Source organism: Sander lucioperca, chromosome 14, assembly GCF_008315115.2.
Source record: "Sander lucioperca isolate FBNREF2018 chromosome 14, SLUC_FBN_1.2, whole genome shotgun sequence".
Classification (NCBI taxonomy): domain Eukaryota; kingdom Metazoa; phylum Chordata; class Actinopteri; order Perciformes; family Percidae; genus Sander; species Sander lucioperca.
In genome coordinates this window covers 29194382-29219409 of record NC_050186.1, presented here as the reverse complement: position 1 = coordinate 29219409, position 25028 = coordinate 29194382, and the positions used below count along the sequence as shown (strand labels likewise).

The window sequence follows — 25028 nt, the reverse complement described above, 5'->3', positions numbered from 1 at the left end:
TCCTATTCAAGACTTAACTATGTGGCTTGTTTCAAAAAGAGTGAAAACAAATCCACGGTCTCACATACATTTAATGCATCCACCCACTACACGCCTTTTTTTATTTTTAAAAGTGTAATTATTTGTTATTTTTTTTGTTAACATCTGATTATATTTTCCATTTTTGATTTTGTAATTGGTACGTATTTTTTTTTTTCATTATCTTCATAATACTAATAATTACAGGACACTATAGATAAAATGAGCTAATAATAGTCTTTGGTACTTTTCAATTTTATGCCCTTCCTGTTAATCTGTGTGAAACCAACTGTTATGATAATGTCAGTGTAGGCAGCCCCGTTAGTTTTCCTGACAGTTGCAGTTTGCACGATTTTGAAATTCAGGCAGAAACAGCTACTTTTATGTAACAAAAAACTAACTTTGACAGGCAACAGAAGTGAGATTTATGTTTTATAAGAAGTGTTTTCAAAATGTATTTCCCAGCTTTGTAAGAGAAAATATTTCAGTGATGAAGACTATGATGGTAGTTTAGTTAAATGAAGTGGTGTGTCTCAAATCGCGCACTTCTGTACTTATACTAGCTATTTGAGTACACTCAATCTTTCACTTGTCGAAGTGTGGTAATGCAGTGCACTACAAGTACCCGGATGGTGCACTCATAACGGTCAAAAAGTTGAGTGTGGATCGATGGACACTTTCCACCCTCAACGGTCGCCATCTTGGCTACGTAGCGGAAGGGGCGGAGCTAACAAAAGGTGAAAAACTTTCGATAATGGCGGCCGAATATGCGACAGCGAGACCCCGGAGTATTACAAATGTAAATTGAACATTAGTCTTTTGCTATACTTGTATAACATATAAGCCACCTGTTTATGTATATTTGGTTAATTTTGGAGTCGGTGATGATTTTTGTACCGCGAATTATAACGTTAATTTGTACCGTAATTTGATGTGCTATCAAGCTAGCTTTAGCTAACCTTAGCTAGCTAACAGCGGCACAGTTTAACCAAAGAAGTTACGGGTACGTCTATACTCTTTGGTTTAACCACTGGCAAATAAGTTATAACCTAGCTAATGTACATGTGTTGTGGTATACGGTTGTTTGTTGTGTTAAACTATCGTCCTCACTGTAGACAATTTTAGCGTTAGATGTGTGATCTTGTAGATATACATTAAGCTGCGAGCGTTAGTAGTAATGTTACAGTACGTTATTGTATGCTATGTTATAACGTATTAACAGTGCTGTTTGTGTCCTGACTTATATAATCGTTAGGGACACGGACGTGGCCGTCAATGCTGCCAACTTGAGGGAAGTCCTCCTCTGCTGGAAGGCCAACGACCTGGGGGAGGAGAGAGAGGATTTCCCTGCTGGTATTGTGGACAGAACGGTGCACAGTGGCCCGGGGCATAGCAAAGGCTCTGGCTAAACCACGATAAGAGGTACCGCTGGCGAGCCAAAAGAGGAAGACAAGGGTCCCCAGCCATGGTCACACGCCGTGCCGAGGATGTACCGTTAAAGGATCCCCCTGGAGAGTCTGAAGTCCACCATCAGATCACTTTCCCCATCAAAGTACAGGGCCAGCAATGAATAGAACAATGGGATATATTTAAATGTCTATTGGGTTGCCTCTGCTTTCACTCTTGTATTGTCACTGTAATTAATAGCTATTGCAATAAACACCCTTATATAAACATGTAATATGACTATTTTCTATGCTTGTTCTTTATGTCAGTTGGACACCATTTGAATTGCTCAGATTTTGCTAAAATAACTAAAAATGGCCATTTTGGGTTGTTTTTTTACAATGAATTAGGAGCAAAAGTATGAATATCATCATACCGGTAAGTCTACGGTTGCATAAAACAGAGGGCAAAAACAAGCAACAATAACAACAATCACATTCATTTTGATGAACAAAGCAGAAATGTGTTTTTCACGAGTGACAACAGTGTTGGGAATGCTCTGCCTTGGGTACAATTCACAATTTCATAGAAGAAGAAGGAGGACTGAGATGTTGTGATGTCATTTCCTGTAAGTACATAAGGCAGTGCGCGATTTGAGACAACACTACCCTGTCAAATTTTACGCACTATGCAAGTAAGTACGTAGTGTACGAAGTGCACTTCAGTTAGTACACTAACGGAAGTGCGCGATTTGAGACACACTAAAGGTCTGGTATCTTCCTCACCTCCAATAAAGAGCTTTTCTGTGTCAACATTCAGGACTGTCTACCATGCCGTGATGAGACTCAACCAAACAGTTCCCCAAATTTAAATTTACAGTTCAAGATTTTCTTACTGACATTCTCAATGTTGTTCAACATATAAACACTTAACTCTTCCGGATAATTTAACAATCATATCAGTTCTGAATATCTTTATAGTATGTGACCAAATACAAGAAATCTGACTCTGGTTTTTGGTTGCTGTCAATGTAACCTACATCCAGAACCAGACACACAGCTAAGATGAACAAAGACAGACCAACATTTAACTACTTTTTACAGTGTGATGGCCAACAGCTCCACATGGTAACAACAGCCAGCAATGGTAATATTGTCCACAATGTCCCCCTATTCTGTTTAGTCCACAGGTTAACTTTACAGTCAGACACACCCCAAACTATTCATGATCACTAAAGTAGTCTAAACACTGTTCATTTGATTTATAATCTACATATTTATTTTCTTTGAGCCTTACACTGTTTAAATGGAGAGCACACATTTTAAATTGTAGGGTTAAATAATCATTGTTGTGTTCTATTAATCATCATGTTTTGTTCTTTGTTACCATGCTGGAGGGCCGGTCCTTCCTGGTGGAGAAAAGGCCAGGCCAAAGGTGAAGGACTGTTAAATCCTGAGGCCTGCCAATCCAGCCATACCATGTGCTGCCATGTTTGGGGGGGGGAGGGGGGGGGGGGGCAATCCAGCCATACCATGTGCTATGTGCTGCCATGTTGGGGCACAACTTTGTTGTAGTTCATGTCCGTCTCTGTTGCTCGATGGTGTTTTTTGACTCCAACGGCACCTTCCAGGCAGCTAACCCTAACCTTAACCCTAAACAAAAAACACCAAAGACCGTCTGGGTTTCTCCTTCTGTGTCCTTTGGTTTGTCCAAACCAGTATATATGTCCCCTTGTGTCTGATTGAGTCAGGTCAGTTTGTTCAGGTCATCCTGTTTTGTTGTTGGTATTTTGAGTATATTTTAGTGCTGTCAGTTAAACGCGTTATTAATGCCATTAACGCAAACCCATTTTAACGGCGCAAATTTTTTTATCTGGAGATTAACTTTCTTTTTGGCCTAGCAAACTTTGTAGTTTTTTTCACATGCTGTTGCAACAACTAGTAACGTTAGAAAAACTACAACACCACACCGGATCTAGCTAGACCGGAAACACAACAACAGGCACGCTGCACACAATTGTTTGGGCTTGCGAGCCGGCCAAAGAGTAGTAGGCTAATGTTACGTTTGAGTGGATGGCGAGCACGAGATGCCGAAATGGATGCCAATAAGATTCTGAATGGAAAGTTTACTTTTAAAAAGTTGTCGAGGGGGACAGTAGTTTTACCATACACAGCCTGTATGACACGGAGAACCCCAACTGGAACAGCTGCAGAGTGCTGCAAACGCTGTCTCATTAACCGGTGATCACTGGACATCAGTGAGTAATCAAATTATTTAGGAGTTACTAAACACTATATTAACTCTTTATATCAGCATACGGTTTTAGGACTGTGTTGTTTGTATTGTTTTTTTGTCATTTGGGACATTGTCCACCCCTTTTTCTGTCCAGGAGAATTGTTACATTCCTTATTAGAAAAACGTAAAGGTTACAAATGTCCTGCTGTGGCGTCTGGTTTTGGACCATTTAGTTTGTACTGTATAAGCAGCGTGTTAGTGTTACATCTCAGTTAGGTTAGGGACTTGGAGGAATTGTGCAATAATGACAGATTAATTTTTCTTTTGTTTACAGTAAATAAATAATAAACAATTACAAATCTCAAGTCAAGTTCATAAAGTAACTTTCTTTGCATTCATTTGATTCCCAATCAAGACACACTGGTAAGAATGGCTTTCCATTGTTGATATGTACTTAAAAACAGTTCTGAAATGCAAAATAATAGAATTTTATTCGTGTGATAAAACATGCAGTTAATCACGATTAACTATAGAAATTCAGCGATTAATCACGATTCAAATGAATCGTTTGACAGCCCTAGTATAGTTATATTTTGTTGACATCTTTTAAAAGGCCCAGATATTAAGTTCTTGGTTTATATTGTTTAGCATATTTTAAGGTTAATAAAAAAACCTCTTTCAATGAAAACTCCTGTTCTCCTCATTGCTTTGTCCCTGACATAAAGATATTAATATAACTATATATTTTAAACAACAACAACAATGGACTTTGTTAAGAGTAAGACAATAGTGCCGAGTGCAAAGGCTGCTGGAATAAATATGGGATGATTAATGTAAGTGGTGTCTTTATGAGGTAGATGATATGACAGTTTATTAACAGCGTGCTTAGATTGATATTTGACAGTGATGATATTTCCATGTTATTAAACTATGTAAACTATAAAGGATGTATAATTTCCAGCTCCAGTGGCTGTTTCAGCTCCAGTTAGTTTCTTTCACCACCTGCTGGTCAACAGGAAACATCACTGCTGGTTGATCTTCTCCCTTCAAATCAAAACTTTATTGACTTTAATAAACTTTGTTTCATATTGTCAGTTATCAGACTCCCAAACTGATTATCTTCTGTATTTATAATAATAATAATAGGAGTGTTTTCTGATTGGCTGATCATGTCTTGAGGTCCAACTGAAACATGAAAGGAAACATGACCAAAAGGTGGTGAGTTTCTGTCTCTACGTCCTCCAATTATTTATATCAACAATGTTTGATATCAAATACTAAACATCACAAGTTTGATTGGGTTTGACCTCAACTTTATTAGACTGATTCACATTCAATGTTTCAACACATCAACATATTAATAACTTTAATTTCAAGTGTATACTCAATTTTTTATGAATGTATGTGAATATATATATATATATATATATATATATATATATATATATATATATATATATATATATATATATATATGAGTTTTTCTAGTGAGGCAAGGACTAAGTCTATAACATAAAATGGCATAACAAAGAGAAATAGACGTTTCTTGAAGAAAGAAAGAAACTCAAAAAGCTGCTGATGATATCATTAACATAAAAAAGAGAAATACATGTTCATTGAAGAAAGTTGAGCAGAAAGTTCAACAGACTGAAAAAGCTGCTGATGATCCAAAAAGTACAAGATAATCATTAATACACATCAGCATGAATCACAGCCTTGTATTAACTGAACAGCACATTAGAAAAACATTAAAAACATCTAATTCACACAAAGAAAGTAAAGAACAATACATGTATTTGTGTACAACAGTATCTGACTTCAGTTTGTGATATAGAGGAGGAAGCTGATGTACTCAACATTAAACAGCAGGGGGGGTCCTCACTGCATTTAAAACCAGAGCTGTTCTCTAATCTGTTCAGTGAAGTAACTTTTGGTGATTAAACATGAAACTACAAGAATAAACAGAAACAGTTATTACATCACAGAGGGAGCTGTTTCCATGCAGGAATTACAATTTTGACAATTAAAGTGCCCATATTATGCTCATTTTCAGGTTCATAATTGTATTTTAAGGTTGTACCAGAATAGGTTTACATGGTTTAATTTTCAAAAAACACCATATTTTAGTTGTACTGCACATTGCTGCAGCTCCTCTTTTCACCCTGTGTGTTGAGCTCTCTGTTTTAGCTACAGAGTGAGACATCACATTTCTATCCCATCTTTGTTGGGAGTCGCACATGCTCAGGTAAGGACTACTAGCTAGAAGCTAGTGCTGCTAGTGGTTAGGGGTTAGCCACCTCGTTCTCAATAGCAAAACACTGCTACAACACACACGAGTTCACCCTAATCTACAAAATAAATTGTATAGAACTACCTACATGTCCTGTTCTGCAGGTATTCTACACAAAGTTGGAAGTGCGCCCTCGTTTAGAAGAAGACTCCCGGCTAATCCTGCCTTGAGAAACAGCTAGTTAGCTGATGTGGTATTAGCTAAAGTGGTTAGCACACACAAAACGTTTTGGCCAATGACGTAGAAAGCCGTACAGATTTTGACCAGCTCACCCAGAGACTGAAGGCAGGACACATTCAGAAACCGTATCTCACTCTAAACACCATGGATGGTTTTTTTCCAAGTTTGTATGAAGCACCAGAGACACAAAATAACTCCTCAAATCCCAGAAAAAGTGATTTTTTTCGTAATATGGGCACTTTAAAAGGTGATTACATTTAACAGAATTATATAAAACCCATTTGATCACCAGTGAAGACCTTGTTTTCTACACAGCTGTTTGCTCTCAGTCATTCTAGTTCATCTAGTTCTTTTCCTCTTTGCGTTACCAGCTCCTGTGGTTCCTTCTTTGTCATCAGCTCGACTTCTCATCTCTTCCAGTTTCCTCTTCTTCGCTGTGTCCTTCATCCTCTCAATCAGGAAGTCCAAGTGGTCACGAGTGGATACTGCATCAACCTTCAGGGCGATCTGCTCCAGTCTGACAACATGCTGAAAGGACTCCTCCAACAACTGATCTTTTTCTTTCTGAAGAATTTCTATTTCCTTCTCAAGAGTTTCCAAAAGGCTTTTTGCCTTATCCAAGCCTGCTCGACCCTTTTCATACTTCTCTTTCATAGCTTCTACGGTCACATTGCTTATGATTACCTCCTCCACATACCTCCAGGTCTCTTTCACATGACATGAATAATGACACCCACAGGACTTGCATGTGTCGTTGAAGTCTATCATCTCACAGAGTATTACGTGATGGACCAATTCGCATGGATAGTGACAGTTCTCTTCACACTTTGTACAGCAGAGAGCTCCATTTTTATTTAACCACAATGCCCACCACTTCCTTTCTCCCTTTATGTCTTTTTTAACTTTGCAGATGCTCTTATGTTCTATTGTGTACTCCTTATTATCCTTTATGTCTTGTTCATGTTTCTTCAGGAGTGCCTGATTCTCCTTTTCAATTCTCTGTTTCAGTTCTATAGACCTAATTCTTTCTTGCAGGTTTTGGATGCAGATTGTCAGTCTGTTGCGCTCGTTCAGGACGTCCACGGTTTTCTGCATCTTTTGAGGTGGAGTTTTTTCCAGAAAGTTTGTGAAGTGACTCATTCCTTCTGTTGTTGTTTCATGTGCAAATTTAAGAGCTCTTATGTTCTCTGTTCTGTCTTCATCCTGGCAGTTATTAAACAGGAAGTGAGCAGGCTGATTCTTCTCATTTCTGGCATATTTAATCTTCGCAGCCTCAAGAGCTTGTAGAGCATTTTCTGGAGTCACACCATCTGAGTGTGTGATGAGGGCGACAATGTTCTTCTCTATGTCTTTTCCAAACGGATACACTACTGAATTAAAGATGTACTTCAGTCGGTCACTCAGTCGATTCTCACTCGCTTTCAGCACCAGACCCACTGCATTAATCTCATGAACTCCATCCGCTGACTGGAACAAGTCTAATAATCTTTTACTGACGATGGCATCATGATCAGTCCCTCTGGTGTCTCCGTATCCAGGAGTATCGATGATGGTCAGAGAGTAGGGCAGAGTTTTACCTTCAAAACCAAAGATCTGGTACACGATCACATCTGATGTCTGACTTTCTAATTGACTTCTCTTCTCGTCTTCTACAATCTGAAACCAGACATCATCCTCCCACTCCACTCCCATGGCGTAGTTGACCAGAGCGTTGATCAGAGTAGATTTTCCTGTTCCTGTTTCACCAACAAGTAAGATGGTTTTGTTTATTTTGTTTGGATTTTTTTCACCAAGAGTCATTCTTGTCAGAGATCCAATGTTCTCTTTCCTTGGTATCAGCCGATACACAGCAGGAGATCCTGATTGGATCAGAACTTTGCAGGGGATGTTGTCATATTTGGATGAGGTGTTGGTATTCCTGTAGAAAAGTAAAGACATAAACAACATCACTCTACTGACCAAGGTCTTTTAATAAGGATGAGTCCACTTCATGAAAAGCTCTCTATTCTAATGCAACTGTGTGTGCAAACAAACATAACTCAGTTATACAGACCTAAAAACACACAGCATCTGTAATTTATATCACTCAAAGAAAAGTGGTAACACTTTTATTCTATCTACTTACTGAGCTTTGTCCACTGTAGGGTTCAGAAGCAGGGCGGTAGGTTTAGATGGAGACACGCCTGTGTTCAAAGAACTCGCGTTAATTTAAAAACAGTGCCATATACTTTGCCTATTCTTGTTTGAAATTTTCACTTTCTTACTGAATTAATGCTATATTTAATTTTTTTTACATGTATTAGTGTGAGCAAACTCCTAAAAAACATGGGAACTCCATAATGATAACTGGCTCTTTAAGTAGAAAAAGATCTCAGACTAGAAGGCAGGTCACTGAGGAGTGATGGTTAAAGTCTGTGATTCGGAAACATGGTTGTAGGATGCAGCGTCCTGATTGGTGGAAAATGCTTTCAGAAAGAAAGGCTGTTGTCAGGTAATGGTGAATGATGAATGGACTGATAAGCAGGCTATGCATTCCTCATGTATGCCCCATTTGCAATGAAACGATGCTGTTGCAAAATAATACGACCATCATCATCATCAATGAAGAACGCCAACATAACGATCGCGTCATTCACGTGCATATTAAGTAGCCACATGCATCTGTTTTGGTCTTATAATACATCCATAGGTTTACCGCTCCAGCGGAGAGGATGGCTCGTTCAGCCATCCTCCAAGAGTGGACTGAGCAGACAGAGCAGATTGAAATATCGCTTTCTACATGTTTATGCAGGTCTATACAGGTGAGTGCATTGATAAGTATTGACTTTTCACTCACAAAGGTTTAATTGTAGCCTACTTACAGTAACGAGACTAGCGTGAGTTGATCTGCCCCAGCAGCCGTTGGTAATCCTCTTTGTATCGTTCCCAGTCAGGTACTGCGTGTTTTAACGCACACACATCTCGGCTCAGCTGTGTGTGTGGAACGCAGGCATCGCTGTACAGAATCCCGGCATGTGAATAGAGATGCACATACAGGGGCTGGGTTTGTGCTCTACCTGTGTAATGTTACCTGCTGTAAATGCTTGAAATGCTAAATAACAGAACGCATTTTTTCCTCTTCACATTTTCTGAATTCATGATTATTCTGCGGGCCAGACTAAACGCTTTGGCGGGCCGGATGTGGCCCGCGGGCCGCCAGTTGACATTGGCTGCACTAAAAAAATTAATTATATCAATAATGTCTTATTTCCTTTGGCATATTTTCTCATACACCTATGCAGCGATGATTGCTGGGTAGGTCTGAGTATCGTTCAGACCTACCCAGCAATTGTTTCGATACCAGTACATGTATAATATATATATATATAATATCGTGACTTGATATTGTCTCCTGAACACTGATTTTTTTGGTCAGGGCCTAAAAAGTGTTGAATCCAGTACCCAGTCCTATTGCTGGGTAGTATGTATGTTAATGTTGTTCAAAGTCTCTATTTTCTCATATAACAAGACGATATACAGTAGCTAGTTTAGCGCCTGTCATAATATCATAACTACCTTACACCACTGATCAGAGAATCATCCTCTGAAGCTGAGGTTTTATTCTGGTCAGAATTGTCCCGATCTGTTTTTATAAACAAAGAAACTATTTACCAGGTAGCTGTTCCTTTTGCTTTTTTGTTTGGCATAAACTGAATTATACTATGGTCTGGGTGAATACTCGATTCTGATTGGCTGCAGGGTGTCCATAAAACAGTGATCTAGGACACCTACTAAAGGAGTTCCGGTGAAACTGACTGTTTACTGTTCTAAATGAATGCGCTACATTATATCAATAAGGAATTGTGGATCTGTTATTTCCAACTCGTCCTCTGAACACCACAGGATGGCGCTAACACACACGCTGCAGGAAGTAAGTTATACTGCCCCTCTGAACTGACTTTGTTTCACAGAGAATAACGTTATCTCACATCCTGTTCACTGTTCAGGTCGCTAATTCAGGCTGCGGCAAACAGTAACGTTACACATCGCGAATACAATTGTCGATATAAAAGTTGTTACATTGTTTTGGGGACAATGACATGGCTGATAGCTAGCTTGTCTTGTTGTTCAACATACTGTCTAATTATTTTTACTGATTGCCAACTGTACACAATGTTATTGACTTTGGATCTTGCTAGCATAGCGTTAGCTCTCGTATGTCGAATGTCCAACTTACTGCACATTTAAAAAGCACCTTAAACAACTTCTTAAAAGTTCCCAGTTACGTCATCATTTTGACTAATCTTATTGATGTAATGTAACCTGCTTGAATGTGTGCTAATGTGTTTCTTGTTTGATATTGTATATTGTCATATTCTTTTGTGTTGCATTATCTTGTATGTTGTTGTTTCCCTGCCTCGGGACTACAGGTGAAAATTAGCATTTATGCTATAACCTGGCTCGTTTACAGTCTGTATAGAAATGTTAGATTGTTCATTAATGTGCACTGTCCCGAATAAATAAATAAATAAATAGCTTAGCTGAAGGATTCTACGAGCTGAGCAGACTATAAATATCTCCCGTTGCTAAGGGTGGCAAGTCGTATCTAAGGTCCTTCCTATTTCCTGAAGCAGGGAATAACGTTTGCGTTGCATAATAATCTTATGGGATGGGAATGATTGTTCCAGGTATTAGTCAAACCCTCAAGCGTAGCCAGGGAAACAGAGTTATTGTTTGGAAAAACTTTAGATTTCGATTGTAAGGTATTAATGAACTTCGGCGTTAATACCTGACAATGGACACCTCGTTGGGCGTTAAACCCTACATATACATACTCAAAGGCAGCAGACTTGTATGGTCACTCAGTTTGATGTGTTAGTCCTCCTGCATCTTACCTTGTGCTCCTGGGCTGGTGCTTGATAATTTCTCCACCAGATCATTCCTATTAATCTTTTTTAAAACCTTCTTCACCACTTCTACAGACTGATGGCTGAAGGTCTGTATGATCTTATCGACAGTGTCCAGCATGTCTGCTTTTTCCAGTTTGTTCTTTGGGAAGGCTTGGAATCCTACCAGGATGTCAGGATCCTGCAGGAACCACTTGAACTTCTTGAATTCTTCATCTTCCAAATCTTCCAGTGTCTTCAAAAGCACCTCTTTATCAGACATTATCTCCATCTTTGACAAGTTTTCACTGCAAAAGAGAAAGACTGAACATTATGGTGACCTTATCATGGGGGAAGAGTTGAGTTTGTTTTCACATATAATTAAAATATTTTAGAAGCTTCTTAAATAAAATAAAAAATATGATCAAATATCCTCCAACAAAGAATTAAATCAGTCTATAATATAAGCAGGTCTCAGAGTTTTCTTCAGTGGAGGCATAGAAACGCCCCGCCTATTTTTGGAGTATAATAAAGTTTACGGTTGGTGATGCAGACTTCTCTGTTGGTGGGACGTGCATGCACACATCCCTGCAAACATGATGGGAGCGAGCACTCACCTCCACCACAGTATCAGATGGTCAGTAGAACTGACTGTGGAGCATCAGCAATGTTTATCTGGTGCTGGCTAGTCACTATGACCCTGTGGGTCTCCTTCACTTCACCACAAAAACCAAAGTACTCTTCTACGCCTGTGGGACAAGCCAAGAGAATGGGATAACCTGCTCCTTCCTGAGGAGCTCCTGACAGCTTGGGATGCCTGGGTAACCAAACTCTCCCCCCTAAAACTGATAAGCCTGCCCCACTGCTACATTCCTGCTCACATGGACCAGCCTGATGCAACCCATGTTGCATCTTCTGCGATGCCTCTGAGTAGGCCTGCATGATCATGGTCAAAATGATAATCACGATTATTTTGATCAATATTGAGATAACGATTAATTATCACGATTATTTGTTGATTTTAACCAAAACAAATTTTATTGTCACATAGGCTAATTATAACTGCTTTCACATCCATATTGTGCAACATTCCTCCTTTGTTGAAGGATACTATGAAGGAGTATGCCATTCCAACTGCTGTGCGACCGCTTTCCATACATGCGCATTTGCCGTGAAAAGATACAGGCAGCGCAATTTTCTGTTCACGTTAACGGCGCATGTTAAAATCGGTGCCCGGTATCTACCGGATGAAATAGCAATGCGGATTACGGTGCCACTTAAATGTCTGATGCTCCAAAACAGACGTTAGAGGCACCAGAAACATCGCTGCATGTCACGCTAGTAAACACTAATAACATGTTACACGGCAGCTAACGTTAGCCTACCGTTAGCTACAGTAAACACTAATAACGCGTTACACAGCAGGTAACGTTAGCCTAGCATTAATAACAGTAAACACTAATATAGGGTGACCAGACGTCCCTGGTTTTTGGGGGCAGTCCCCGGTTTCGGTGACCTGTCCCTGGAAATGTCCCCAGTTTTCATTGTGACTGAGAGACCCGAAATTGGAATGAAAGAAAGAAAACATTGACCAAACGTGCACCCTACACATGCAGGCTCAAGACAGCCAGAGCAAGGACTGCTCAGAGCTCAGAAATGTTTTAGAATGCCCATATTTTACGATGCTAAAATTGCTGTTTATTTACATGGATTCAGTGAACGCAATTTTGCTGACTTTTTTATGTTTTAAAAAAGGATCTTACTCTTTAACAGAAAGGTCGACCTTCTTAGAAATCCTTTCCATAATGTTGTCTGACACTTAAAATATTAATCTGAGTCTGTCAGCGGCAAAACGAGCACTTTTATGAACGTAAATACAAGCTGGGCAATTGTCCTATTAACTTACATTGTAGCTTGTTTCACCGTTGCCGACTGCAGCGATCTCGTTTAATACTGGACCAATGTCAAAGGAAAATACTTCCTCAATAGTTTTAATTGTATCTGATACTCAATGAGCTGTTACAGAAACAAGCCCAGCTTGAAGCAATAAAGCAAAAGCTGTCAGATAAATGTAGTGCAGTAAACATGACAACATTTCCTTCTGAGGTGTAGTGGAGTACAAGTATGAAGTAGCAGCAGGGGCGAGTCTAGGATCAGACCTTTAGGGGGGCTCAGCCCCTAATGAGAATGGGACATGGATATAGTGCATGCTAAAGTGTTAACCCCCTTGCTGTGACAAATGGTTTGCAAGAAAATTAATTAACATTGAACTTACATGAAATGTTATTATATTTGCATTCTGCATAAATCTCTGCACATCCATTACTCTCTGTGAAATATCACAGAAACTCTTCACTCAACACATGCATCGGTACAACAAGCGGCTCCTGAGTAATCCGGTTTTGAAATTGCAACAAAATTTCTACATGGTCTCCAACTTTATAATGTATTCTCATGTAAACTATTTATGTCAGCACAGACGTTTTTTGTAAATTGTTTAGCCAGTGTATCCCACCATAATGGTAATTATATTGCCAGATTTCAGACAATCCCACTTACTTATATATATCCCACTTACAAATATGAATAAGTATTTCTACTGGTATGCTTCCTAGTGACATTAATGCAAAAATATGAAAAAAATAGTTCAGGCTACAGCACAAATATTTCCATCCATAGATAAGAATAATCAAGTCTAACCTGTGAATTTCTTTTCAATGTGCACCAGATTGATGCATTTAAACATTAAACATTTTCTTACAGGGGAGCACGTCCATGGACTAGGGGGGCTTGTGCCTCAGTGCAGCTCCAGGTCTAGTGACGCCCCTGGGGCAGTGTCCCCGTTTGAAGTTTTACAAAGATAAAAACATTACCTGTTTTGGAGGTATTCATGCTTCTGAGATGAAAATGTCCCCTGATTTTGTTTCAGAAATCTGGTCACTTTACACTAATAACACGTTACACAGCAGGTAACATTAGCCTACCGTTAGCTACAGTAAACACTAATAACACGTTATACAGCAGGTAACGTTAGCCTACCGTTAGCTACAGTAAACACTAATAACACGTTACACAGCAGGTAACGTTAGCCTACCGTTAGCTACAGTAAACACTAATAACACGTTACACAGCAGGTAACGTTAGCCTACCGTTAGCTACAGTAAACACTAATAACACGTTACACAGCAGGTAGGAGTACATCAGTTTTACTTCTTCCTACTTCTTTTTGCATGTGTAAATAGAGGTCTAGTACTGGAAATTAGGGAGTTTTATTTTTTAACTTTTTTTTTTATTACTATTGTTTTCTGATGTTTTATTTTATTTACATATTCAAAATAAAAAGATATCAATCAACGTTAGCTTACCGTTAGCTACAGTAGTAACTGGATTAAACACGGCTAAAATGCTGACAGCTAAACGGTGTAGTGTGACTGTATTTCACTGTAGAGGAATCCAACAGCGGGACATACAACAGTCTGCCGCTAAAGCTATGAGCTAACAGACTCAAACTAGCACTGGTCACTGCTGTTGTCTGAAAGACTACACAGACAGGACTAAATGTTGCGTTTACTGGTAAACCGGTAAACCTCGAGACGACTTATGACCGTCTGCTATCTGTTGTGGAGTTACTCTGTCCTCTGTGACAGTCTACATCTAAACTAAGCTGCGCGGTGCAGGGAACCACTCTGATTGGCTCATGGAGACACGTGATCAGACAGTGGTTTACATTGGCTTTGCAAAAAACTTTGATACGGAGCGTTCTATGAACGGAATGACGCATTTTAAATATCGCTCGATCACGTGTATTTGATCGTAGGAAGTCCAAATCGTGATCGTGATTAAAATTTGATTAATTGTGCAGCCCTACCTCTGAGTGGACGTTAGAGCTAAGCCCTTAGCACCATTGATGGCGGACTTTCCCTCTGCACGCCTTCAGCTCTGTAGACCGCCATTACACTCTACCAGTATGGACTGTTTTGGGCCTTTTCAGGTGAAAATAGGACGCCGGACAGAGAAAAGGTGGGACCACATATTCTAATGCCCCTACGACCCGAGCCGTTCATCTGGACCTTCTGACTGCCTTTGACTGATGACTTCCTCGTGGCTCTCCGGAGGTTTACTGCTTGCACCCCTGGAGAGATGTACTTAATGAACCAAATGTCATGGTAATGAGAGGGCGTTAGCCACAGCCTTAGCGGGGGAGTACCCCAGCCGGAAACAGCTCCTTGCTATGCACCACCGGATTGATTTAAATTTTAATCCACCAGCAGTCCCACACTTTGGAGGAGCATGGGAACATGAGATTTGGTCCGTAAAGTCCACCCTGCAGGCCACCATTGGGTCTTAGACTGTCACAGAGGAGGTCCTTCAGACGGTCTTAAAGTGCTCATATTATGCTTTTTGGCTTTTTCCCTTTCCTTTATTGTGTTATATATCTTTTTTGTGCATTTTATAGGTTTACAAAGTGAAAAAGCCCAAAGTCCCCCCCAAAGGGACTTACCATCTCCAACAGAAAACACTGTTCACAAACTGCTCCAAACAGCTCTATTGTAGTCCAGCCTTTACTTCAGAGACAAACGTGGTCACTTTGGAACACACGTTATAATGCTCACCTAGCTGCTAGCATGGCACACCCTCATACTCTGCTTCTGACTGGCTAGTAGTCCTTACCTAGGTACTGTCAGGGCACGCCCTCATACTCTGCTTCTGACTGGCTAGTAGTCCTTACCTAGCTACTGTCAGGGCACGCCCTAATACTCTGCTTCTGACTGGCTAGTAGTCCTTACCTTGCTGCTGTCAGGGCACGCCCTAATACTCTGCTTCTGACTGGCTAGTAGTCCTTACCTAAGTACTGTCAGGGCACGCCCTCATACTCTGCTTCTGACTGGCTAGTAGTCCTTACCTAAGTACTGTCAGGGCACGCCCTCATACTCTGCTTCTGACTGGCTAGTAGTCCTTACCTAGCTACTGAGCATGTGCGACTGCCAACAAAGATGTTCCAGCAGTGAGAGGTCTCACTCTGTAGCTAAAACAGAGACCTGAACACAGGGTGAAAAGAGGAGCTGCAGCAGTGTGCAGTACAACAAAAATATGGTGGGGTTTTTTTTAAATTAGACCATGTAAACCTATTCTGGTACAACCTGTAAATACAATTACGAACCTGAAAATGAACATAGTATGAGTACTTTAACAGAGGTTAAAAGCATCCTGAATAGTGTCCTCCGACATTACTGAACTCGATCCTATCACACTGAATCACCTTCTCACGGGGCGGCCCAGTAACTCCCTACCTCTCAGGTTCTACCCACAGTTGGAGCTCTTGAGCAGAAGGCACTGGAGGAAGAGCCAGATCCTGACTGACCACTTCTGGTCTAGGTCCATCAGGTACTACCTACTAAGTATGCTACCGTGGCAGAAATGGCAGAAGTCAACAGATTAACTCATCCTGGATATCGTCATCATGCTAACCAACAACTCCAGAACCGCTAGGAATTTTTGAAAAAATCCTATTTTTGTGCAGTGGCATGTAAACAGGAATATTAGTGGAATATTCACTTTCATTTGCCATGAAAACAGCTCAGAGGAATATTGTCTTTTTCGGAATAAGGGCAAAAACCAGAAGGGGTGCATGTAAACGTAGTCAATGTTAGAGATAACGACTTTATGACACATATCTGCCCTTTGCTCCTTTATATGATCCAACTACACGTCTAATACTCTCATTTAATAAACAACCGTAGAGTTCTTCACAAATCAGTAAATAAATACACAGGTTGTGAAGTCATTATGAAGGTCAATGTTCAAATACATACACAAATATAGCTGCAATATAATTAGAAAAATAAGAGAATAATTATCTAACTTGTAACATGACTTCCACTTACCAAAAACATGTACTGTTCATCACACAACAGCTTGTTTCTTAGGTACTAAATTTGTTTATAAGTTCTCCTTACTTAAAAATATTGAGTGCCAGTAGCATTTACTTTCTTTTGAGTTTACTAAACTCTGATTAATATGAACTTGTTTTTGCAGATTAAGTAACCACGACTTAGAATTCCAGTTACTTTATAGTTTTAACATCATTCATGTCTTATTTTGACAGAACAAATCAATAACACATGTAAATAAGATGCTATCAGTAGTATTATTGAATCAATATTTGTTGCTGCACATGATAGGCGACATTTTCCTCATGCACTCACATCTGGTGTTTTCTCCTGTTCTTATCATTTTAAAGTGTTCTTACCTGTGTTGTTGGTCTGTGATGCTGAGGAGGCACAGAGCAGAGAGCCGTTTATATACCTGCAGAGAGGGCGGACACTCCGTGGTCACATGATTTCAGAGAAATAGTTTGACTTCAAATCATCAAAACAGGAGGTAAAGGAGGGAGGAGAGTTCTCCCTCCACCTCCAGTTATGTTTAGCTGAGAAACGGTAAACCCACCAGATTCCATGTAAATAATCAGGACTTTTAGCGTGTATAGAGCCAGCATATTTCCACCAGACTCTATGTAAATAATCAGGACTTTTAGCGTGTATAGAGCCAGCATATCTCCACATGTAAATGGGTGAATTAAGGGTTTATTTCAACCAAACCAGAGTGGTGATTGTCAGAAAAGTGGAAAGATGAACTAAGATGGCTTTTGGTAGTTTTATTTAGTTTCTGTCCACTTTGAATGAAGTGTGTTTTCTGATGATAAAACCACTGATTATTTACATGGAGTCTGGTGGGTTTGGTGATGGTGATTTTGGGGCTGTTTCATGTTAAACTAAAAGGATCTTACTCTTTAACTAAAAGGTCTATCTCTGTAGGGATCCATCCCATAATGTTGTCAGACACTTAGAATAATAATCTGAGTCTGTCAGCAGCAACAACAGAACTTTTAGTGACTAACTGATGCTGAAAATGTGTCCAATAACTTATATTGAAGCTTGTTCCGTCAAATTTCAAAGATTGTTGTTCCCATCAGTCATTTAGACACAAAAACATGAGAAAATAGGGTCCAGGTTGAAAAAAAAAAAGATTTATGTGGGGGGTGTTACGTTCCATACTGTAAAATCTCTGAACGAAGCCTCTCATTTCTTTTAATTGGTATCATAAATTGGTATCATAAATTATAACACTGTTTAACTTTCTGAAGATTGATCTGCGTGAACCTACCTTGAACCAATCCTCCTTTCCTCTGGAGCCGCTCTCTTAGATTTCTACTCTCAATTCAATTCAATTTTATTTATAGTATCAAATCATAACAAGAGTTATCTCGAGACACTTTACAGATAGAGTAGGTCTAGACCACACTCTATAATTTACAAAGACCCAACAATTCCAGTAATTCCCCCAAGAGCAAGCATTTAGTGGCGAGGAAAAACTCCCTTTTAGGGAGAAACCTCGGACAGACCCAGACTCTTGGCAGGCGGTGTCTGACGGTGCCGGTTGGGGGTGTGATGAACAGTGACAATAATAGTCACAATAAAGATAATGGAACAGTGACTAGAAATAGTAGTCGTAGTAGTTCATGGCGTAGTAGGGCACTGCAGGGCGTTACAGGGTGTAGCAGGACGTAGCTCTGTGTGCGCTGTAAAAACATACACCTGTGTGTGTGTGTGTGCGTGCGTATATATATATATATATATATATATATATATATACACTATATTTTTACTTATTTAACTGTCTAGTAAAGTTCAAAGACAGTGTTTAAAAAGTGCAATCCACATGTTTACATATGTGTATTACAGTAAATAATAATTAAATAATCTAAAAAGTGTGGTAAAGCCACATATTTGTTTTTATATATGTGCAATCTGCACTTTAGTTTGAGTGATTTGTTTCTGACTTTCATATGAATGTTTACACCAGGCTTGGTCAGTGCTCAATATACTACTGGGACTGAAGTAGAAAAATAAAAGAGGTTACCTAATTTCATCAACACATCCAGGCCTGGCCTCCAGGAAAGAACAATCTATCTAATCGTGTGTTGTTCATACTATACAATGAGTTATTGCTTGTCTTTGTTGAATAATACAGAAGACAAAGAGCTTAAAGAATAATCGCATATTAAATCGCAATCGCAATATTGGTGAAAAAAAATCGCAATTAGATTATTTTCCAAAATCGTTCAGCCCTAGTGAGGGGTAGAGCCTGATGTTAGGCTGTATCCTGGAAACGTACCTCCATTGATCCAGACTAAGAGTTCTTTAACATCTGTAGTTCGGTTAATTTGGACCGGACCAAGGGCAAACAAATTCTACATTGCAGCATTTTTCAGCAGTTTGGGTTCTCTTTCACACCACACTGTTTGCTCTTGATGAGTTAGTAAATCAGCCAAAATGCAGCAACATGGTCAAGTAACAACAGCCTTTGAACGGATTTCCTAAAAAAAAAAGGGGGGGGTTTGATAGATATATGGCACTGTTGGACAGATCTATGAAAGCCCCTATCCATGAGCTGTTTGTTTAACAATGTGGAGATTTCTCTTTTCTTGTGTGTTTTGGAAAGTTGGGACCTAATATGGTCATCAGAGCAGATTTCTCTGAAGCTCCGCACCTCCTCACAACTCCAAGTTTGTCCGTAAGTTGCCACGGAGCTATGTTGCTGAAGTGCAAACTTGTTGTCATCCCATAATGCACAGCAGTGCAGCTGACTACAGCAGCTGGTTTAGTCCAAAAATGTGCAGTTCTTCCAGTAGTTGGGTTTATTCGAGGTCGGACACACAAACTGCTCCAGAGTTGGTTATAAAGCGTACAGAGACCAGCGCTTAAAGGAGGTCTCAGTACGCTTGTTTGGTCCACTTCTGGTACGGATCCAAGTGCGATTGCTGCATCCACAGCTGCCCAAACGAACCGCACCAAGGGGGGAAACCAACTCTACAGACATCCATCTTCATCCGGTTATCCGGGGTCGCGGGGGCAGCAGCTCCAGCAGGGGACCCCAAACTTCCTTTTCCCGATCCACATTAACCAGCTCTGATTTGGGGATCCCGAAGTGTTGCCAGGCCAGGTTGGAGATAAAATACCTCCACCTAGTCCTGGGTCTTCCCCCGAGGCCCCCTCCCAGCTGGATGTCCCTCCACCTAGTCCTGGGTCTTCCCCGAGACCTCCTCCCAGCTGGACGTACCTCCACCTAGTCCTGGGTCTTCCCCGAGGCCTCCTCCCAACTGGATGTCCCTCCACCTAGTCCTGGGTCTTGCCCAAGGCCTCCTCCCAGCTGGACGTCCCTCCACCTAGTCCTGGGTCTTCCCCGAGGCATCCTCCCAGCTGGACGTGCCTGGAACACCTCCCTAGGGAGGCGCCCAGGGGGCATCCTTACCAGATGCCCGAACCACCTCAACTGGCTCCTTTTGACGTGAAGGAGCAGTGGCTCTACTCCGAGCTCCTCACGGATGACTGTGCTTCTCACCCTATCTCTAAGGGAGACGCCAGCCACCCTCCTGAGGAAACCCATCTCGGCCGCTTGTACCCTGGATCTTGTTCTTTCAGTCATGACCCAGCCTTCATGACCATAGGTGAGGTAGGAACAGCCTTCATGACCATAGGTGAGGGTAGGAACAGCCTCCATGACCATAGGTGAGGTAGGAACAGCCTCCATGACCATAGGTGAGGTAGGTACAGCCTTCATGACCATAGGTGAGGTAGGAACAGCCTCCATGACCATAGGTGAGGTAGGAACAGCCTTCATGACCATAGGTGAGGTAGGAACAGCCTCCATGACCATAGGTGAGGTAGGAACAGCCTTCATGACCATAGGTGAGGTAGGAACAGCCTTCATGACCATAGGTGAGGTAGGAACAGCCTTCATGACCATAGGTGAGGTAGGAACAGCCTTCATGACCATAGGTGAGGGTAGGAACAGACATTCAACACAACTAAATGAGGCAGGTGTGAAAAACACGACTTTATTTGAACTATACATAGAATAATTTTTTAAATGATTTGTTCCTGCATCTTATACTTAACAGTCCTACCGTATTTAATAATAATAACTTATATTTATATAAATTCACAAAACAAGGACAGAATTACTGGAAGAACAGAGCTAAGCTGAGGGAGGTTGTAGGATATATTTGTGATAAACAGGACCAGACAGTCTGTAGCACTTTGATCATTTTTATTGACACAACACTGGCAGCAGAGAAACACGTACATCATCTTTTCTCTTAATAATTCACTACAACAAAGATAAGAGATCAACGGGTTCTAACTACTCTGTGCTGAGATCAATAAATATTCAGAACATAAAATACTTCATCAGCAGAATCAGCAGTGTGATCAGAGATCAGGAAACATACAGTGTGAGGAAGAGTTACCACGAGTTACCAGGCTGCAACACAATAAATACAAACCGTCACTTTAACGCTCTCTGTTAGCCCATATCATACAAAAAAGATATCGTACATATATATACACACAGTCACTGTTCTCAGGTCAGTTTCCTCCTCATGATGAACTTTATTTAAAGGAGCTGAAGCTCAGCTGAACCTGCCAGCAGGATCTCTGCATCCACGCTAACGCTACATGCTAAACATATTTAAAGGGCCACACCTGTGTTTTTACTTCAAATCTTTTCTACTACAAATCAAACATGCCAAATGTGAACAATAACCAGACCCAAACATAACAGTTTTCAGCTGTGATCCAGAATGAATATCTGCAGAACTTAGCAGACCGTTTTTCTGCTTGAGCTGGACATTCTCAGTTATTTTTTGTTTTATTTAAAATCTGCAGAAAATTGTGCATTATTCTGCGCCTGCAGATTCCGTGTGGCCCCTGCTAATAACCGTTTTTAAAGGCACATCCCAGTGCTCGCATGGCTCGGTTCAAACATCCACCTGCCAGCATCTGGTTGTAAACGTTTCCTGTTTCCAGTCGTCATGCTAAACCAAGCTAACTGCTAGCTGTAGCTTCATATTTACACGACATGAGAGTGGAGTCAATCTGAACACGTAAAGTACAGTTCAGACCAAAGATTCACAACGAGACTCAACGGTCCCTTTCTTCTTTTACTAAACCCAACCCCGTTCTTTTGTTCCTAAACTCAACCGTAGCTTTCTTCTCGTGATAACACGCCAAGTGGTGTGTATGTTTACGCCCACTGTATACAGCGTAGACATACACGCGGATGACTCAAAATGCGTACAGATAACACGCCACTTGGCTTAAGAAAGTGGGCGTGTATGTTTACGTGAAGTCATGATGCCATGTCTTGTTGTTAGTCTCTCGTCTGCAGCGATCTGAAAGCTGCCAGTTTCCACCAATGAGACGAGATAGTGTATCATCTGCATGGAAACCACTTTCTGTTCTTCCGTTCCGTGGTGATGAACAAGTTTAAACATAAAACACAGGTTTGGTCTTTAAAAAAGGTCACTTCTCTTAGTCTTCTTTTTGTATTTACAGTTCATGGAGGGTCAAAGAAACAGTCTTACTTGAAGGTAACAGTTTTATAAGAATGGCACATTTGGGACCATTTTAACAGGAAGTGGAGAAAACTAAAGACCGACAGCTTCAGATGTCGTTTCTGACATTGTGAAAGAAAAACACATTTTAAATTACACTTAGGAGTATGGAGGTACATAATAACAAAACTAACAAACTATGACTATGACTCTAATAAACAGCTGATTGTTACTGAAGTTTAATCATTACTAAATACTTTATATTCCACTGAATTTAAATGATGAAAGTATTTTACTTTGAAAGCAATCTGTGTCAAGTTTACAGTATGAATTATGACGTTTGGTTAGGTTTAGGCTCCAAAACTACTGAGTTAAGTTTGGACAAAGTTGGTGTTTTGGGTTCAAATCTGTTGGGTTACTTCTCTTCAGTGCGTACGTACTTGACCTGATTATGAATGTAAGGCATAAAAAAAGTAACTGTTTGGTTCTGGTTTCAGACTGACCCTGTCAATTTATGTGCGACCCAAATTTATTTTATGAGCTTGGGGAAGAAATAATACAAATTAAATAAATACACAAATAAAAAGTTGACTCTTGCGATGCAAGATGCCGGTTGTCCTCCAGCAATGCTGGAAGAGGACCCGATGTCGCCGCAGCGGCACTTAACGTTGCCGTGTCCAGTTTTACGGCAGCAGCAGCAGCGTGAGGACGGCGCCTTCACGCAGCCCTCACCGGCCAGCTACAGCGCCGCCGGGGAGCTTCAACACGTTAAACAGGGCAGATGAAACCACTCAGGAACTAGATGTTGTGTTTAGTGTCGGTCAAGAGGATGGCAGCGGTGAAGCAAGCAAACACCATCAAATGAAAGGTAAACAGCCTTTAGAGTGCTCTAACGTTACAGCTAGTCCCTGTGGCTCAACGGAGGTGGCTAACAGCAGTGAAGCTAATGACAACTTCAACTGGGTTGATACCCAGGCCCTGAAAAAACCTCACCATGTTTTCAATTTACTAAGCGACAACTGTACATGTAGTACAGGTAGGCTAGGTTATGAAGAAATAGAGTGTCCATCGCTACTGTAAAGGAAAATAAAAACAAATTAAATAAAGTTCCTACCTATCCTTTGCTGCCACTGGGAAAAAAATAAAAAATAAAAAAAATAAAATAAATTCCCTACCGACCCATGACCTCAACTGACAACCAACAGTTATTTTTTTTGGCCTAACATAGATCTATTTCTCATGTAAAGTAAGGTTACCCTTTAAGGCTCCATCTCCAGCTCTACGTTTTGGGTTTTAAGCGTTTGAGTTTGGAGCCAAAAGTGATCTTGGTGCACCAAGTGTTTTCATCTCCAGTAGAAGAACTAACCTCTGTTTAAACTAACACGCCCAAACCTCATGAATGAGAGGGGGAAACGCCAGAGCAGGGGGAATGAGAGCGGGGAACACCAGAGCAGGGGGAATGAGAGGGGGAAATGCCAGAGCAGGGGGAATGAGAGCGGGGAACGCCAGAGCAGGGGGAATGAGAGCGGGGAACGCCAGAGCAGGGGGAATGAGAGGGGGAAATGCCAGAGCAGGGGGAATGAGAGGGGGAAATGCCAGAGCAGGGGGAACGAGAGGGGGAAATGCCAGAGCAGGGGGAATGAGAGGGGGAAACACCAGAGCAGGGGGAACGAGAGGGGGAAATGCCAGAGCAGGGGGAACGAGAGGGGGAAACGCAAGAGCAGGGGGAATGAGAGGGGGAAATGCCAGAGCAGGGGGAACGAGAGGGGGAAACGCCAGAGCAGGGGGAATGAGAGGGGGAAATGCCAGAGCAGAGGGAACAAGAGGGGGAAACGCCAGAGCAGGGGGAATGAGAGGGGGAAACGTAGCAGAAGATACTCCTTTTTAAAGCAAAACGTAGCGATGTAAATGTAGCCTTAGTTTCATTAGCTTCCATCTTGGCTGTCAGCCATGTTTGATGCTGTGTGGAGAAGTCTTTGTTAGTTTTGAGAATATCCAGGAAGACGTCAACAGGCTGATTAGTTCTGGGAGTTAAATGTTCGCCACATCAGAACTTATTCAGCAAAGTGTTTACATATTCCGTTTAGATCATCAACTCTGTTTCCTCAAAGACAAAAACCACCTCAAGACAGCGGGAACACTTTTATCAAATGTTGCCGTGTCCATCCAGCTTTTCTACTGCGATACTTCAAAATGTGCGTAAAATACGTGAATGGAAACACGGTGAGAGGCGACAATGAGAAACAATCGACATAAACATCGAAAAAGGTGACAAAATGTTTTGAAAAAAGTGCTGAAAACGTCAAAAAAAGTGTCAAAAACTTCGAGAAAAGCAACAAATGTTTCGAAAAAGACGACCAAATAGTTTTAATTTTAGACCCAGAAAAACTAAACGTTGCATGGTCGACAGGAAGACAACACAAGGGTTAAAGAGACTTTAGATTAGTCTATTAAACGTTGCTTCCCTCAATAGTCGGCACCAGAAACACTAAAACGGTCGTGTTTTGATCCAGCTTTTATAATGTGATAACTGTGCAAAATGTGCATGAAAATATGTGAATGGAAACACGACTAATGAGGAGTATCGTCCGTTGCTCCCAGAGGTGAAATCACAGCTTTCAAAGTAAAATACTCAAACTTTAAATGAGACCTTTTCTTG

At 40.8% G+C, this 25028-nt stretch overlaps 2 protein-coding genes across 2 annotated transcripts; both read right to left on the bottom strand.

Annotated features, from left to right (window-relative positions):
- Positions 1 to 6374: 6374 nt before the first annotated feature.
- LOC118493040 lies at positions 6375 to 8056 on the bottom strand. Its single transcript, XM_035991151.1, has one exon. It carries the CDS (start codon positions 8054 to 8056, stop codon positions 6449 to 6451), a length of 1608 nt encoding a protein of 535 aa, XP_035847044.1. The 3' UTR covers positions 6375 to 6448.
- A 174-nt stretch (positions 8057 to 8230) lies between these two features.
- LOC116036890 (pyrin domain-containing protein 1) lies at positions 8231 to 11625 on the bottom strand. Its single transcript, XM_031280525.2, has 2 exons — positions 10984 to 11625; positions 8231 to 8292 (listed from the first exon to the last, which is right to left on the bottom strand). Exons 1-2 carry the CDS (start codon positions 11264 to 11266, stop codon positions 8231 to 8233), a joined length of 345 nt encoding a protein of 114 aa, XP_031136385.2. The 5' UTR covers positions 11267 to 11625.
- Between the last annotated feature and the right edge of the window lie 13403 nt (positions 11626 to 25028).